Source organism: Agelaius tricolor, unplaced genomic scaffold, assembly GCF_023055355.1.
Source record: "Agelaius tricolor isolate 1412-34295 unplaced genomic scaffold, bAgeTri1.0.p SCAF_13, whole genome shotgun sequence".
Taxonomy (NCBI): Eukaryota; Metazoa; Chordata; class Aves; order Passeriformes; family Icteridae; genus Agelaius; species Agelaius tricolor.
In genome coordinates this window covers 5,390,299-5,407,519 of record NW_027269273.1, presented here as the reverse complement: position 1 = coordinate 5,407,519, position 17,221 = coordinate 5,390,299, and the positions used below count along the sequence as shown (strand labels likewise).

The 17,221-nt window shown below is 48.0% G+C and overlaps 1 protein-coding gene across 2 annotated transcripts; it reads right to left on the bottom strand.

Moving 5' to 3' along the window:
- Positions 1-335: 335 nt before the first annotated feature.
- Positions 336-16,978, bottom strand: LOC139595296 (putative neutral ceramidase C). Of its 2 annotated transcripts, XM_071438334.1 has the most exons (20): positions 16,852-16,978; positions 15,358-15,446; positions 14,241-14,390; positions 12,967-13,143; positions 12,519-12,646; positions 12,045-12,122; positions 11,458-11,578; positions 10,671-10,796; positions 10,303-10,389; positions 8,290-8,394; positions 8,054-8,135; positions 7,625-7,740; positions 6,091-6,185; positions 5,191-5,230; positions 4,255-4,350; positions 3,648-3,743; positions 2,932-3,081; positions 2,131-2,190; positions 1,436-1,524; positions 336-584 (listed from the first exon to the last, which is right to left on the bottom strand). In XM_071438334.1, exons 1-20 carry the CDS (start codon positions 16,976-16,978, stop codon positions 395-397), a joined length of 2,202 nt encoding a protein of 733 aa, XP_071294435.1. In that variant the 3' UTR covers positions 336-394. The 2 variants fall into 2 exon arrangements, with proteins under 2 accessions (XP_071294435.1, XP_071294434.1); XM_071438333.1 differs by lacking the exons at positions 5,191-5,230; positions 7,625-7,740; positions 8,054-8,135; ... (8 more) ...; positions 15,358-15,446; positions 16,852-16,978 and having other exon boundaries at positions 6,091-6,169.
- Positions 16,979-17,221: the final 243 nt, after the last annotated feature.

The window sequence follows — 17,221 nt, the reverse complement described above, 5'->3', positions numbered from 1 at the left end:
ACCCACAGCTTTAACTCATGAATTCAGTTCTTACTGATTTCCATCTAATTGCCTCCAGGAGAGCCTATTCACCATCAACAGGCACAGGTTTAATGACTACAGAAGAATTTCCATCATCCTTACAATAAGAATCAGCTGAAACCTGGCCTGGCCAGGACAGGAGCCACTTGAATGAGGACACATGAGGAGACTCAGCTGCAGGGAAAAGCCAAAACTTCCCAGGAAGTCGATCTTTGCACATCAAATGACAACCAGCACCACTCAAGGGGCAGCAGTGACAAAAAATCCCTCCCAGAACATCATGGAATCACCTGGAGCTGGGAGAGAACCCACAAGAACCATCCAAAGCCCAGACACCAAATCTCCTGTTTATTCCTTTGGGGAAGGGGGTCACCTATGGAGCTGTGAGTTGAAATGCTGAGGATGAGCCCTCAAAGGGGACAGAGATGACACGAAGGAGGGTGGCCCTCTTCTTGTAGTGCCCGAAGTAGCGCAGCCGGTACGTGCCGGGCTCCGTGCCAGCCGGGATGTGCCACTCCAGGGTCACGTTGCTCTGGCCACGGGAGCCTTTGCTCCAGTAAAACCTGCAAAACAGGCCCAAAACTGCAGTCAGCAAGGAAATCCACCTTTCAGTGGAGCTCACTGCGTGCCATGAGGTAAAATACACTTCCCTGGAGCGTCTTCAAGTCCTCTCTGTGCAGGGGCAGAGCTAAACTGAGAGGGTGAATATTCACTTAAATCACAAAATCTATAATTATTGAGCTCAGGACATTTGGCACCCATTCCCACATCAAAAGCCCATTTTCTTTTACAGACTCCTTGTGCAAAAGCCTTTCTCTAACCCCCAACACTCTGCAGAGAGTGCTCAGCCTCAAAACCCCGCACATCATCTGGACACGAGGGACTTTTCAGCTGGCTCTGAGGGAGCCCTTCTTGGGAAGCTGAGGAAGATTCACCCACAGCTCTGAAAGGTGTCACCAGCCTTGCTGCTTTGTGGATATTTCTCCAGATAGCTGACATCTCCAGCCTTCACTTTTGTTTCTTCCAAGCTTTTGAAAATTATTGTCTGTTTATTCTGCACAGCACATCTGGACAGTTTCCCCTGTGAGCCTCTCCTGTTTTCTCTTTGGCATCTTATTCATCCCCACAATGTGCCAGAGGGATGGATATAGGCTAGGAACAAGCTGCACCACAAACCTTCTGTAATTCCTGCCCTTCCTCCTCCCTCTCCCAAATTTGCAAGCCTCCATCCCAGACTCTGGAGCCAAGGGGAGCACCAGTTTTGCCAAATTATCCCCCTAAATATGACCTGGAGAGCATCACCTGCAGGGCCAAGACTAACCTGAGGCTAGGAGCTCTGGAATGAAGCCCTTCAGGTTAGACTGGAATGAGTCCCTGGGTCCTGTGGGACAGGGAAATTGCTCAGGGGACCCACCTTGTGTCCCAGGAGGCGTCGTTCAGCACCACACTCCAGCTGCTGGAAATGCTGGAGTATCTCTCCACTGTCAGGAAGTTATGCTCAGTCTGGAATAAAAACACCAGAGTCAGGGCAGACACTGAAGGTACAGGCAGGTCCCCACCTTCTGTGGCACTTTAAACTGGATAGGGACTCTGCTTCCTCATGCTTTACTGGCAAAAGTGGGAATTGCTGTTACATTTTACTGCCAAAGCACAAATTTAAGCTGATAAATGATGTGAAGAACTTATCTGTAGGAAGAAAATAGGCAGTCACAATGCCCATGCAAGGTGAGTGATGGAATGAATTAAGTGCTTTTCTAATTCCCTTTGTTTTGTTAAAATAAAGCAGCAGGGTGGTAGGATGGAAATTAGAGACCAGGTTTGCCCTGGATACCAGCCTGGTCTAACACATAACTTCAATAATATAAAGAGATCATAAACAGCCCAAATTTACTTTGTTGCCCCAAAAAGCTTTATGATGGTTTGAATTCCCAAAGCACAGCATTCCCATCTTCCCCTGATCTCCCAGCAAAGAAAAAATCCTACCCAAATATCCATTAATCCCAAACACCCCAGTTGTAACATCATTCCATCAATCCCAAACACCCCAGTCCCAGCATCATTCCATCAATCCCAAACACCCCAGTTCCAGCACCATTCCATCACACTTACTGCATTCTCTGCAGAGTTCCTGGGGTTTCCACCCACAAAAGTCACTTTGGCAACTTCTCCCTGAGGGGGAAATTGAGATTTGTATTAAAGGCTGAGCAGCACATTAGGAGCATCCTTTGAAGAGGCCATTTGATGTATTTAAGGGCGGGTTGGTTTTGTGATGTTTTATTGTGCTTGGTTTGTTGTTGCTGTTGTTTTAAATTATTTATAATTTGACTTGTTGCAGCAGCAGTGGACAATCTGTGCTTTGAACTGCTGCTCTGGGCCTTGCCATTCCACTTTGTGCTGGATAAACTCCACCACTGCACATAGAAAAGGGAGGAAATAAGGGAGATTTTTCAGAATGCCTCCCTGCCTTACTGCAGGGAGTAAGGAGACAGCAATGAGGTGAAACTCTTGCTCTGAACATCTTATCTAAACGCTGAGCATTGAAAACAGAACCATTTCTGACATTTTGATTTCATTTCATTTACATTCCATGGCAGAGGCATCAAAGGTGACCTGATTGCTGCTTGTAAAAAATCCCTGTAAAATATTTGCCTGCTTAATCAACTGCTATTTTGTTTTGGAGCAGAAGGGGAAATCTGCTTTGTGCTGAGTGAGGGGCTTTTATTTCCCCCTTTTTCCACCCATTTTATTCCCATTCAGCACAGTGGCATGGAAATGCTCTGTCCCTGCCTACCAGAGAGACAAAACCTGGCTTGGTCTGAGGGCACCACAACTCACAGGCTTGTGGGGTGAGGGGCAAGACTTTAAACACAATTTCTCCAGCAGGTTTTAGGGCTTCCCTGAAGCTCTCACCTCTCGGTACTTTGGTCTCACTTCTTCCAGCACATCCCCAAAGGTTTTTCCGGCCGGCGCGTTCTCGGCGCTCAGAGAAGGCAGCAGGGTCAGGCTGGTTACGTTGAAAAATGGGGGCTCTGGACCAGGGGGCAGCTCCTGAGTGCCATTCTGGGAGAGGGAAGATGTGCTTGTCAAACATCCACATGGACAGCCAGGATTCCCTGAGGAACCACAGCTCTGCCCCCCAGCCTCTGCTGGCACAGATTGTAGGAATAATAAAGTGGGCGTGAAAGGAAAGCAGAGGATCTCCAGCTGTGCAGGAGCAATCCCTGCAGGACACCTGCTGCCCTGTGGCTGGGGTCTCCTAAACCCCAGAACATCCCAGGATATTCCTGCCCACTGTTCCTGCCCATTTCACATGGTCACAGTGGTGATGGGCACCGCCGGGTACACCAAAACCACAGCAGATTTTTTTTTCCTTTTGGTAGAAAAGCAGCAACTTCAGGCTGTGCTGAAAGTTTAGAAGTACTGATTTCCTACACTTGGAGCTGCAAAACCACCAGAATTTCCCAAGTGGTGTCAGGGCCCCATTACAGGAATTATTTTCATACCATTGCTCAGAGTGGATTCTGAAGAGAAAGCACAGCAGTCAGGTGGCCTCGGTGAGCAACAGCCACCACCATTAAGATTTAGATATCCCCAGCAGCCTGTGGCATGTAGGAAAAGCTGCTTACCAGAGCAATAGCCTTGGCCAGGCCCCTGTACAGCTGGATGTAAGCAGAAAGGGTGTGTGGCCCATAAATAGTCGAGGCAGCCTCGTACCGTTGAAGCTGGAAAGGACAAATTTGGGAGAGGAGGGTTGGGAGGGCTCCTGAGTGGTTTGCACATCCCATCCCAGCCAGCTCAAGATCAGCACTGGGTTATTTATTCCCTTTCTGATAAGGAGACAGCCCCAACAACTTGCCAAAGTATTTCTGCTGCAATTTCAGGTTACTCCTCATTCTCCAACCTGCTGCAAACAGGGAGGGCCTGTTTGCTCTTCCAGTTTTCACCCTCTTTGTTTCTCCAATGAGCACAGTTTTCACCCTCTTTGCTCTTCCAATGAGCACAGTTTTCATCCTCTTCTAAAGGCTAATGATGCAACTTGCCTCCCCCTCCAACTTTTTGGGGTGGGATTCTTCCAACTCCAGTTCTTCCAACCTTCCCTCCCAGTTCTCCCTTCCTGTTTTTGTGGCAAAGTAGAAGAACTCTAAGCACACATAATTTCACAGGAATTATTAGCCCCTGGCGCCAAAAGGTGAACTCAGTTAGACAGATTCAATCTCCAGTTTTAACATTTACCTGGTATTCCTCATAGGTGGTGATGTAATGGGTGTAGACATTGCACAGACCTGCAATCACAACGTTCATCCCTGGTGTCCCATGGGAATCAAATTCCTAAGGAAGGAAATAAAACCCTTACCTTGAAACAAAGGAAATAAAATCCTTACCTTGAAACAACTTCTTAATGCACAACTATACTGGGGTTTTTTTATTGTTGTTATTGTTATATCAATATTGTTATTATTGTTATGTTAGTTGGTATTATTATTATTATTATTATTATTATTATTATTATTCAGGACAGAATACAAAGTTATGGTGGGAAGGGGGCTGGATGCCCAGGAATGCAAACCTAGAAGAGCAATTTGCCTTTTTTAAGGTCACTTATTCACTCCCCAAAGAAAAAGAGGACAAATGACCTCACATTCCACTAAATCTATTTGGTTTTTTTTTTGGAAGCTGATGTCTGTATAGTCCTAAAAAAATCAGGGATATAAGTATGACAAAGGCCCAGTGAATTGTGAAGACAGCATCTAGGATTGGGATTTTATTTAGGCTGCAGCCAGGATGTGTCAATCAAATGGAAAAAATACTTTTGCCTCTTTCTTTTTTTTTTTTTTCATTTGTTCTCATGTTGCAGAATCCTGGTAGGGATCAAGGAGCTGAACCCCTCCATCCCAGAGCCAAACTTCTGCTGGCATCAGTTGTGCCTGGATCCCTGTGGAATTGGCTTAATGGACTGAAACCCGATCAGTTGGTGTTTTGGGGAGGATATTCATTTCTCCTGCCTGTCAGAAAGCAGATGGAAAATCTGTCTGAAGAAAACGGGAGAAGGAAACATCTGTGGGACACGAGCCCCGTGAGCCCAGCTGGGAGGAGAGGAGGGAAAAAGCAGGAGGCTCAAGAAAAGAGAATTCCAGATGTGCTGCCCTCAGGGGAACCTCAGCAACTCACACTTTGAACAGCTTCCCGCAGCCTGCGTCCAGACATGGTCCTGGGGCATGGAGGGAACAAAGTCAGGCTCCAGATTCATGGAATCTCACAATCCCTGAGGCTGGAAAATCCCTGCAAGCCCATGGAGTGCCAGCTGTGCCCAGTGCCCACCTTGTCCCCAGCCCAGAGCACTGAGTGCCACCTCCAGCCCTTGCTGGGACACCTGCAGGGCTGGGCACTGCAAAGCTCCCTGGGCAGCCCCTGCCAAGGCCTGAGCACCCTTTGCATGCAGAAATTGCTGCTGCTGTCCAAGCTGAGCCTCCCCTGGCCCAGCTTGAGGCCCTTGGCCCTTGTGCTGTCCCTGTTCCCTGGCAGCACAGCCCAGCCCCCCTGGAGTTGGGATCTAAAGCAGGAATTGCTGGCTGGATTTGCAGCACCCACCAGAAATTCCCACAGCAGCTCCAGCACTGCCCAACATCCCTTAAGGTGCTCAAGTTCATCCAAACTCCCAACATCCCTCTGTGCTCAAGTTCAACCAAAACACCTCAAAACTTTTCACACCCATCACCACAGCCAGGGAGGGGCTGGAGGCACCCTGGGGCAGGGTAGAAATAAAGGTACAAGAGATAAATCATTATCCTATTGAAATTTGCATCAACAACAGTCAGTACAATTCGTCATTGTGGCGTTTGTGGTGCCAAAAACAGAATCAAAGTTAACAAATCCCTTTGGTTTCCTTGAAACTGCGTTTTGTTATAACCAAAATTATTCAGGATGCCTGTGTGCATCTCAGTCGTTCTCAGGGTGAGTCTGGGGACAATTTTGAGCCTACCCCCCCTTCTACCTGCAGGCAGAACTGTTCCAGGAGGTTTGAGTGAAATCTGGCTGCAGTAAATGCAGCAAGAGCCAAGGAATACCCACGTGAACTCCCCGGGCACAGCAAGGATTGCCAGGGACCCAATGGCAACAATCTGCACATCCACGATGTCTGGGTGCCAGGGGTGGGGCCAGGTCATCTGAGGGGGAGGAAAAAATGCATATAAATACTCTGAATCAGTGAAAAAAATAATCTGAGGTGCTCTCCTTCCTACAGTCACCATCCAGGCAGATAAATTTATTTATTTAAAATTTATTTGTAAATTAATTCATATAATATATATTATATATTTAATATTATATATTAAATATTATATATAGTATATATTTTATATATATACTATATATAACATTTTATATTTATTTCTATTATTTAGGATATATTATATATTATTTATATGTTAATATATATTATTAATATTATATATTATATATTATAGAATATTATATATTTTATATTATAATATATTATATATTTATATAAAATTTATTTGTAAATTAATTTATATAATATATATTATGTATGCAATATTATATATTACATATAATATATATTATATATTATATATATTATTAATAATGTATATAATATATCCTATATATATTTTATATAGCAATATATATTATTGATATTATAAATTATATATTATTAAATATATATTTTATATTATAATATATAATATATATTTATACAAAATTTATTTTTAAATTAAATTTATTTGTGAAACATGTGAGAAGGTGTTTTACCTTCATGTGATGTCTGACCATAAGAGTCACATAAGGCACAAGTAAAGACTATAGGTAAGGCCAAAAAAACCCTAAATAAGGTGTTGCCAGAGGGGCAGCTTTGGCAAAGTGGGTAAAGAAGGTCAGGGTAGCACCTAGAAACCCCTCACCTGCATGGAAAAGAATAGAATTGGGATTGATGAGGAGATGAAAAATCCCACTCCAGCAAGACAAAAAATGGTTTTTTTTCTTTTCTGAGGAGCAATTTGCTGGGGGCAAAACATGAATGACAAAAGCTTGTGAAGCACATCAGAAGCAGGAGGGCTGCCAGAGCATCCCTAAAATGTGCTAAAGCCTAAGAATAAAGTGTAATTTACTCTCAGTAACACCATCCTGCATGGAGGAGGAGGCTGGGAGGAGCTGGGGCCTCTTTTGGGGAGAGCTGAGGTGAGGAGCTGATTGAACACGAAGTGACAGCAGGGAAGCTTTTAGCGAGGCTGGTGAAAGGAAGAACAATTCATTTCCTTACCCAGATGGCCTCGTTCAAGTGCTCTGAAGAACCCTGGACATGATCCCTCTGCACAGCAGCAACGTTTGCCTCAGTGCCAAGGGAGCATCAGGTGGGAAAAGGGGCAGCAATCTCCAGTTAGAGTTGGAAAGCAGAGCTCAGAAAACACCAAGCCATGCCCTGAGCATGGGGATGGGCTGCGTCAGTGGAGCAGCAGCTCTGCAGAGCCCATGCAGCCTGTGCTCCCTCCTTGTCCTTCAGCAGACATCACAAACACTGCCTGGAGCTCCCTGACGGGCCCATGAGGGACTGGGATCCCTGCACTCCCCACAGGTGTGTCCTTACCTCTCCTGTGTTGAAGAGGATGGGTTTGGGTTTGTGGCAGGCTTTGGTTTCATTCGAGGGCTCTCCCAGCAGCTGGTCCCGGATTTGATCCCAAAATGGGTCCCCTTCCACTGAGCCTTGAGGGGGAAACACCTTTAAACTCTGTTCCTCAGCTGCCCCAGCAGCTTCAGACACTCCCTGCTCCCAGGGAAGGAGGACAAATGAGCAGGACAGTCCCACAACAGCCCTTTCTTCTCCCTGTTCCCCATCTCATCCCCTTGCTCTCCTTCCTTTGGCCATATCCTTTTCCCAAATGCGCACAGACAAACCTGGAAGGTTTGTTTGGTTTCCTCCACCTTCCCAAAACCCATCCCTTTGGAGGCTGTGAAGTGACTCCAGGGCTGTCAGTCCATCTGGGGGATGCCCCACTGGGATCTGCCCCCAAGTTACCTTGGGTGAAGTTGAAAGCCCCCACTCCATCAATAGTGCCCGCAGCAAAGCTGTGCCCCAGGGCTGGTTTACAGGTCTGAACCTAAAGCAGGAGGGGAGAAGAACAGGAAAAAGAGACAAACCCCATTTTCCCTCACAGTGGCAGGTGCTGCTGCAGGAAAGGATGGATCAAACCCCATTTTCCCTCACAGTGGCAGGTGCTGCTGGGGGAACGGGGATTTTCCTGCTGCTCTCACCGTGTGTGTGGCGTTGAGCTCCACGGACACGCTGCTCATGTTCACCCACTGGTGGGCTGAGCTCAGGGGTCCTGTCACCTCCTGGGAGGCTTTTTCATACAGCTCCTAAGGGACACATGAGGTGGAAAAAAATCCCTGTGGGACCAGTGGTCAGGAAGAGCCATATGGATATTTGCTCATGTTAACGTGTCGCCACATTTCTCTTCACAGAGAAAAGCAAGGCACAATTCTTCCTGAGAATATTTCTGAGATTCACATTGTCTGAACCTCAGAGAAAGGAAAAACAATTCTTATCTCATTTGCTGTGCCTGTGTTTGTGCAAAAGTAGAATGCAATATGGAGATTGTTTATCCAGAGTGATGGGGTTTTGTTTCCTTGTGTGTGTTGGGACTGTGGGGTGACAGTCACGAGATTCTGTGCAGTTGTGTGCAGAGTTGAGTGCTTGGCAGGTTCAGTTTAGATGTAATGGAATATAGTGTAATATAATATAGAATAATATAGTATAATAAAGTAATTAATTAGCCTTCTGATAAGATGGAGTCAGATGCATCATTCTCTCCCCCCATCAGGGGTTGCCTGCAAATTCTATATTAATGCAAATCTCTAATTCCCAAAGTCCCTTTGTTTCTGTCACCCCAGAGCCCCGCAAGCTCTCCTTGTCTCAGGGAAGGAGGACACTTCTCTTTCACAGCTGAAAAATGTCCCTATTTCAGCAGGATGGCAACTCCCTTCCCCTGGTTGCCACCTCTTGGCATTACTCACATTTTAGACCAAGCAGAAAAAATGTTTTCTGTGAGAAAGCATAAGTTTTGCTCTGCTCACTGCCTCAAAGTGCTGCAGGTATTTTCTGCAGGCCTGACAGCTGAAGGTATTTACCACACACACTCAGCCCCTCAGGGAATGGTTTTCCAGCCTCAGGTTGGTCCATGGGAAGGGCTGCCAGGAGTTTTACAGGTTTAATGACATTCCTGGAAGGAGCTGAGGGCACAGCCTTGGAAGGGCAGGAGTCTGAGGTGCTAAAGACAGCAGCAGTGGGGTTTTCTCCCCTGTGTTTGAGGCACACACCAGCACTCCTGGACTGGGGACAGGGGCACCTAAAGGAAAAGCCACCACCAAGGCTCCTGCTCTCCCTCCTCCGCTGGACACGCTGCAGTTCCCACAAGCTCCAGTCCCTGAAATGCTGCCAAAGACTCTCCTTGCACTCACTGCTCTCATCACACAGGAGGGAAACCAGACAATTCAGTCCAGGGTGGCTTCCAGAGCCCACAGGTGGCAAAGGGGAGCCTTTAGGGCTGAGGAAATGCAGGGCCAAGCAGAGCGAGGGGAGCACCCTCTGTGGGGGCTTCAGCCACACATTTTACCTCACTTTTGTGTCACTTTGGGAATGTGATGACAAACTGGCCCACAAGTGGGGTATGGTGGTGTCTCTGAGCTCTCCCAGGAGGATTCTCCCCATCATGATGCCTTTGAGATGAGTGGGAGGGAGGGGGAGAGGATAAGAGGGGACATTCTCATCATATCCCAGTGAGGAATACTGAGATCAAAACCCCAAACCAGCATTTTCAAACACCTGCAAGGATGTATCTAAATGAAAGCATGTGTTTTAAGTCCAAATTCGTGTTAAAGTATGTTTTTTAAGTCTACATTCAGGTTTCCAATCAGACGTGTTCTACCTGTGGAAATTTTTCCCTGCCATTAAGATTTCCTACAATGTCCTAACAAATTCCAGGCTCTGAGGTCCTCTTGATTCCAGCAGGCAGAGTCATCACCAGCTGGTTGCAGAGCTCATTTACTCAATAAAAACAAAATCAAGGAACTTTGGAGTAATTTGAATCTACAAACATCCACCAAAACAGGTACAAGATAGATAGAATATGGAATGTAGGAGATAGAAGATAAAATATGGAATATCCAGAGGGAAGGGATCCACAAGGCTCATCAAGTTGCTCAAATGAGCATGAGTTCCTGTCATAGCAGCACTCACACACACTCAGAGAGCAGAATATCCCTTACCTTTGCTTTCAAGTAGATATTTTGCCCTATAATCCTGGTGCTCTCAAACATATCCTTCCCGGGCCCCTTGGCCATGCACATGGCTGCCTGTTGGGAAATTTGTGTGGTGATCAGTGATTATGGAGAGCATCTGGCACTGCCAGACTGTGGGAACTGAGGGCTCCTTGCAGGCCACATCAAAATTAGCCCCAGGGTTGCTACACTCAAGTTAAATTTGGGGCGAACAACCGGAAAATCGGGTGCACGAGGGACAAAGCGCAGTAAATTCCTGGAAGTGGCATCCAGGATGGCCCCAGAAGAGGGGATTTTTTACTTTTTAGTGCCCTCCCCGTGCGCAGTGGTGAAGCAGAGGGTGGGGACACACTCACCCCTCCGATGGGACAGGTGCTCTGGGGGTTGTCACACGACTCGCCCGTGTTGGCGCAGAAGGGGCCCCGCGTGTTGGGGGACACGTCTCCCAGGTTGGACGAGGCAAAGGCGGCCACAAAAGAGCCCTGCCAAGGACAGAGGAACCTTACAGTGCCCTGCAGGGAAAGCTGCAAAGCCCAGCCCTCCCCACAGCTGCTGTGCTCACCAAGCAGGACCCTGGATTATTCCCAGAGTCACTGGGAGCTCTGGGATGGGGGTTTAGGCGCATCCCAGGAGGAGCAGGGGAGGATTGGATGCACATGGCGCCATTTCAGGGAGAACTTCACGCCTCCTTGGTGTGCAGACTGTGTTTCCTCCTCCTCCTCCTCCTCTTCCACCTTGGCTCTTCCCCAGCTTCTCATGTTGCTGATCAGATGTTAATGGGTCATTGGAGCACCTGGCACAGGATTTTTATCCTTCCAGGCACTGACCATGACTGATTTATGGAGTGAGGACTATTGATACTGACTGCAGGGACACTTCAAGGCTCGAACACTTCCAGGGATAGGGCAACCACAACCTCCCCAGATTTTAATTAAAATAAATGTGAGTTATTCCTCAAGTCTGAATAACTGCCACTGATTACTAGCTTGGAAAGTCAAAAATACACCTTCCAATTTCCCTTCTGAAAAAGGAAATAAATCAAAGCATTCGCCACAGTCCTGGTGTTCCTGTGTGTCCCTGCTGTCCCACCTGACCCCTCCCTGTCCCAGCCCTGTTTCCCCCAATTCCCTTGGGTGCTCCCACCTCTCCAGGGAGCATTCCCTTGTTCTTCTCCTGCTCAAACAGGTAGGAGGCATAGCCCACATTGTCACTGTTCACCAGGTGGTTGGAGTTGTTCATGCTCACCGGGTGCACGGCAAACCAGCTGAGCAAGGGTCAAAATTGAAATTAAAGTGAAATTACAAAAGGGAAAATCGGTTCACTCCATGCAGCAGCAATTGACCTATTGAATTTCAATCCTATTGAGTTTTCCTATTCCAAATTTGTGGGAATTTTCTTTGGGAGAATACACACAGAGACTCACGGTGCTTAGGGATGGATTAACAAGAGCAGATTATTCCCCTCCTGTCCCATCCTAACCAAGAGGGCTCATGGCTGTAACAATCCAGGCCGTGAGACAACAAGAATTTGTCACTGTCACTATCAGGGCCACCTTCAGACCTGAACTGACTCTTGCAGTAACCCATAAATTCTATTTTGCAGGGATTTTTATATTCAAAGGAACCAGGAGGAGTCAGTGATGTAAAAAAGGGGGAACAAATGGAACAGCTTCACTCCTACAAAAAATAATGAAGGTATGGAGAAAAACCTGCTGCTCTGCTGGTCAGTACCTGATGAGGCCTAGCTCGTGTCCATCCTCATCCACCATCTTCAGCAGCACCATTTCTTTGTCCGTGTTGGATGAATACCTGGATGGGAACAAAGCAGGGAAATCCCATCAGAGCCAGGGCTGTGCTCCGATCCTCTGGCAGGTTAAATCCCCACAGGCTGAGCAAGGATGTGAAAAGGTCATTCCAGGTACCACCAGCACACAGCAAGGCCTTGGAAAAGCACCTGGAACCAGGTGGGAAGGTGAGGGGAGAGCTGTGGCTGTCACTGTCCTCAGGCACTGCTCCTCCAGGGAATGGAGAGAACACAAATCCATGCACCAAGGATGGCACTTCAATGCCCCATCACTCTTTATTTGTTAAATAAAGCAGAAAGTCTCATCCTTCACCAATTCCTCGTGCTTGGAGAGGGCAGCTACAGCTTTCAAGCCCTTTTCAAGCAGTTAATTTTTTCCCTCCTGCCTGGGGAGGTTTTACCTGTTGCGCTCGGACTCCGGGTTGGCGAGGTAGGAGAAGGGGCTCCGGTTGATCTGGCTGTTTTCTACTGTGCCTCTGTTTATGAAGAGCCTTCCTTTCTTCATGTTCTCATGGGCTATATCTATGCTCTGCAAAGCAGCAAGACAGGGACTATCAGCCTGTGGGAGGCCATCTGGAAAATCTCGTTTTTTCCCTTCCTGTCCATCCCCAGACCTTTCTTGGAGTTTGGGGGTGCTTGTTTGGGATTTTTTCCTAAACTCATGTAAAATTCTCAAAAATTACAACAACATTTTAACACTACCAACAGCTGTCTCTGAAGAAAGGGTTCAAAGCTCCTGCTTTTTGAGCTGCAAACAAGCAAGCCCACCTCAAAGCAGGCAGGTGCCACCCCAAACACCCCAGCCAGAGCTGTGCTGGGCACCAGCACCCTGAACTGGGCAACACCAACCTTCACAATGCCATTCACGATGGACTTGAGGGTTGGCTGGACGAGCCCCTTGCTGGTGATCCAGAAGAGGGTGTACTGGAAGTACCCCCCAGGCCCTGAGTGGGTGTGGGTCCCGCTGAGGATGACGTTGTCCTGCCGGTACAGCTCGCCGTACTTGCTCCGCAGCTGCTTCAGCACCTGGGGGGGAGGAAGTGCTCCTAAAAACCCTTCTTGAGCCCAAAAAATCCTCAACCAACCATCCATCCCTCTCCTCACCCTTCTCTTTCTGCCTGGTGCAACAAGGAGGTTGTAGCTGTTGGCTTGGCAGGAGGATCAAAATAGGAATATCTGGGAAAAGACCTTTATATCCAACCCAAAGCACATCCCAGGAGGATCCACAGCCCTCCAGCACCTCCCTATCATTGTCACTGCTTTGTAATGAAGGGATGGGAGTATTTTTGGGCTAAGAACCATTTATTGCTCAGATTAACATCAATCTCAGAGGCTGTGAGATTTCAGAGGATCAAGCGGTCTGCCATAGCTCAAAGTAGTCACAAGTTCTTTGTACCAAGGCAATATAGAGCTTTCTAAACCAATAGATAGGTGCCACAAGGTTCATTTTCCTTTTCCAACCTATGACCTTTGCTTCACTGTGGATACTTTTGTCCAATGGACTTCTGTCACACTTATATGCTTCCATTATAACTTCTAAACTCTCAGCTCACCCCATACAACCACACCTCTACATTATAAACCCTTCACCATCTTATCAATGCAGTTTTCTGCATTACAAACCCTTCACCATCTTATCAATAGTTTTCTGCATTATAAACCCTTCACCATCTTATCAATACAGTTTTCTACATTATAAGCCTTTCACCATCTTATCAATGCAGTTTTCTACGTTATAAACCCTTCACCATCTCATCAGTGCAGTTTTTCACTTACTTAAGGCATATTTTTACTTACAACCATAGAAACACAAGTTTATGGTTTTTCTGCTTCATGTCTGTGTGTTTTATTTTTACATCAATCCAAACTCTTTCTAAGGCTGCAGATCAAACCCTTCAGTGTCTGTGGAAGTTTCTGGCTTTGTGATTCACATCCCTCTGCTGCATTGGAGGCACCATGATAAATTAGTTGCGATTCCAATGAGCTCCTGGTAATCCTCCCACTAACAGGAGAGCGAGCACAGTCCAGCCTCACTTACTGAGCTCTTCTCCAGCAGAGGCACAGCATCAGCCCAAGGAGACCCCAAGGGATTGCTCCCAGCCCTCCCCTGCAGCCCCTGGTACCTCCAGCCGGACTCTCTGGGACACCATGCCGATGTCGGCGCTGACGAAGACGACGCGTCGGGAGCCCTGGGGCTCTGCCACGATGAAGGCTCGGCTGTAGAGGCGGGAGAGGAGCCCCCCGCCCACCTGGTCGGGGTTGGCATAGCCCATCTGCAAGAGAGGAGCTCTCTGGGCATTTCTGTTGGTCACAGTGACTTTGAGATACGTACAAGTCTCTTTTCCCAGCCCGGCGGTCATAGAAGAAGGAGTCAGGACTCCTCTGGTCTCGGTCTCAAGGTTGCTTATTGTTTCTTATCTATAAAATTCTTTCTCTGCCCTGCTGAGGTCTGTGCAGCAGGACAGTTCCAGGCACTCTGCCTGCCCCTGGGGCAGTGTTATCTTTTTATTCTAAAAACTACATGTGTATTATTTACCATAACTTCCCAATACCCATCACCTGTGTTAGACAGTGAGCTTCTACTCTAAACGAATCCAAAAGTGCCAACATCACCCAGAACATGGAGCCAAGCAGAAGAAAGAATAAGGACAGGGCACGCCCAAATTCCTCCATCTTGGGACCCTGAGCCTCCTTTCTAAAAACCCAAAAAAATCTATTTTTCACCCCATGACAAACTAACTATTATTCTACCTAAACTTTCTTGACTTGTAATTCTTCACATAAAGGTAATTTTCTCCATGAGTCAAAATCAAAGTCACAGCTGCCTTGGGCTCTGTGCCAGGGTCTCTGAGCCCCCTGGCAGGGGCTGGAGCCATCCAGGACAGCCAGAGGGATGTCCTGGGTTCTGACAGAGCTCCATCATAAATACTGAGCCATTTATTCCTCTACTTTTCCAGGTAGATTTGCCCAGGGGTCATTCAACAACTCCGAGCTGCAGCTCTGCCTTGCCCCGCATTCCATGGAATGGTTGGGCTTGGAAGGGGCCTCAAAGCCCATCCCCTCCCAACCTCCCACCAGCCCACGTTGCTCCAAACCTCAAGGAAATTTCAACTTATGTTTGAGGGCAATGCACATTTGGCAAGGCAGAGGCTCTAAACGGGAAATCCTGCCCAAAAAAGTACTCCCAAAGGATGAAAAATCAGAATTTCAGCAACCCCATGAGGAATTTCACCAACTCACCAGAGGCACCTGTGCCACAGGGCCTGTGCAATCAGCTCTTCCAACACCCACCAGGTACTTGGCCTCCTCCACTGTGTTGTTGATGCAGTCTGTAAGAACATCAAATGGCAGATCAGTGAACACACCAGCCAGCAGAACTGGGGACAGAAGAGGCCAAAGGGCTCTGGCTGAGTGCTCTGGGGGGATTTCCAGCGAGCTCTCCACGTGCAGAGGCCGTGAAGGCCCCTGGGGTGGCAAAGCAGGCATGAAGAACAGCCAGGGAGCTCTCCAGAGGGTCACTGGGCTCTGTCAGATGGGTGGTGGTGCACAGAGAGGGGGAACCAGCCCAGCAGTCCCAGTTAAACCCTCCAAGCCCACCAGTATCACACAGGAACCAGGTCCAAGAGCTGTTTGACACAGCCAATTCAGCTCAGCTGTGGTAAGAAAAAAGGGATGGTGTGTCAGGAGCTTTTGGGAAAGGACGAGGGAAGAGAGAAGGGCACATCCAACACATCCTGTGTCCAGGGCTGGTGCCCTGGTCTTCCCCCAGAAAAGCACAGCAGAGCCAGCTGAAGCTCAGAGTTGGGAAAAGCAGTTCTGAGAAGTGATTTCCAGGCAAATGGTGAGGAAAATTTCTCCCAAAGGAGATCACGTCTCACCCCAACCAACAGGAAGGTGCAGGAATCCTTCCAGGATGGGCAAACCCGTGGAAGAAAAGCCATGGATGGCTATCAAATCATAATCAATCAGAAAAGCTATCTGCATCTCAGGAAATCCCAGAGCCACAAATCACTGCAGGCTGAGATAACACTGTGGGAAAACACGAAATATTTCTGTGTGCTTGCCCTGTTCCCACAGCCCTCCCCAGGCAGCTGCTTTGGGATCAGGGGATGCTCCTTCTTCCCAGCCTGGCCTCTCCTGAGCTGTCACTCGAAACACAGGAGAAGGGAAACACTCACACTGGCCACAGGCTGATGCCACTTCTGTCATTTAAAATGACACCAGCCAACTGAGACACCCCTTTAGAAATGCCCATCCTCCTCCCCCAAGAGCTCTGACACCGAGGAGAATCACTTGTGCAAAACTCTGGCATGTTATAGCCTAAAACCATGAAGTTTTGAGTCCCAAATGTGAATTACATCCAATTTGAGACCAAAATCTGGAAGGTGCAAGGTCCCACTGGTGGATGCTGAGCCCAGGGGATGTGCCTGGGGACGGGGTTGGAGGCATCAGTGGGCTGTGATGGGGTTGGTCAAATCCTGGCAGTGAGGGGCTCTCAGCAGGCACAGAGAGGGAAGGGAGGATGGAAGGAAGGGATGGATCCCTGCAGCCCTGGGGCTGTGCATCCATGCCCAGAGCGCTGCTGCTGTGCTTGGGTGGAAGGAGCACGAGCACAGTGGTGGTGACAGCTCAGCAGTGACCTGGAGACCTCCCCCTGTCCCCCTCTCACTGAAACCCTGCCCTGGGCCCCCCCTGGAGCAGGGGGCCTGGAGGGGCTGGGGTAGCTCCACTTGCCATTGGTGTTTTTGGTGAGGAAGTGCAGGACCAGGAGCGCCACGGTGAGGGAGATCATCAGCACCAGGCACGCGATCAGGATCAGCTCCAGCTTGGAGAAGGAGCACCTGGACCTCTTTCCAGCCATGGTGGGGCCACTGTGGGAGCAGAAGGGAGCCCGTGGGACATCCCAGTGAGGGGCACATCCCAGCCAGAGCTCACATCCCACCCTCACAGAGCTGTTTGTAGCTGTGCTGGTGTGAGGGTCCCCAGGACGAGGTGAGAGGATTTGACTCCAAGTTCTCAGAAGGCTGATTATTATAATTATTATTATATTATATTCTAAAACGACACTAAAGGATCCAGACAGAAGGCTAGAAAAGAATGAATA

Coding starts and splice junctions, on each gene's coding strand:
- LOC139595296 (XM_071438334.1), bottom strand. CDS start 16,978: ATGGCTGGAAAGAGGTCCAGGTGCTCCTTCTCCAAGCTGGAGCTGATC. Junction 12,123..12,518: donor CCGGAGTCCGAGCGCAACAG/GTAAAACCTCCC, acceptor GTTCCCATCCAG/GTATTCATCCAACACGGACA. Junction 5,231..6,090: donor GCTGTGCCCGGGGAGTTCAC/GTGGGTATTCCT, acceptor TCCATGCCCCAG/GACCATGTCTGGACGCAGGC.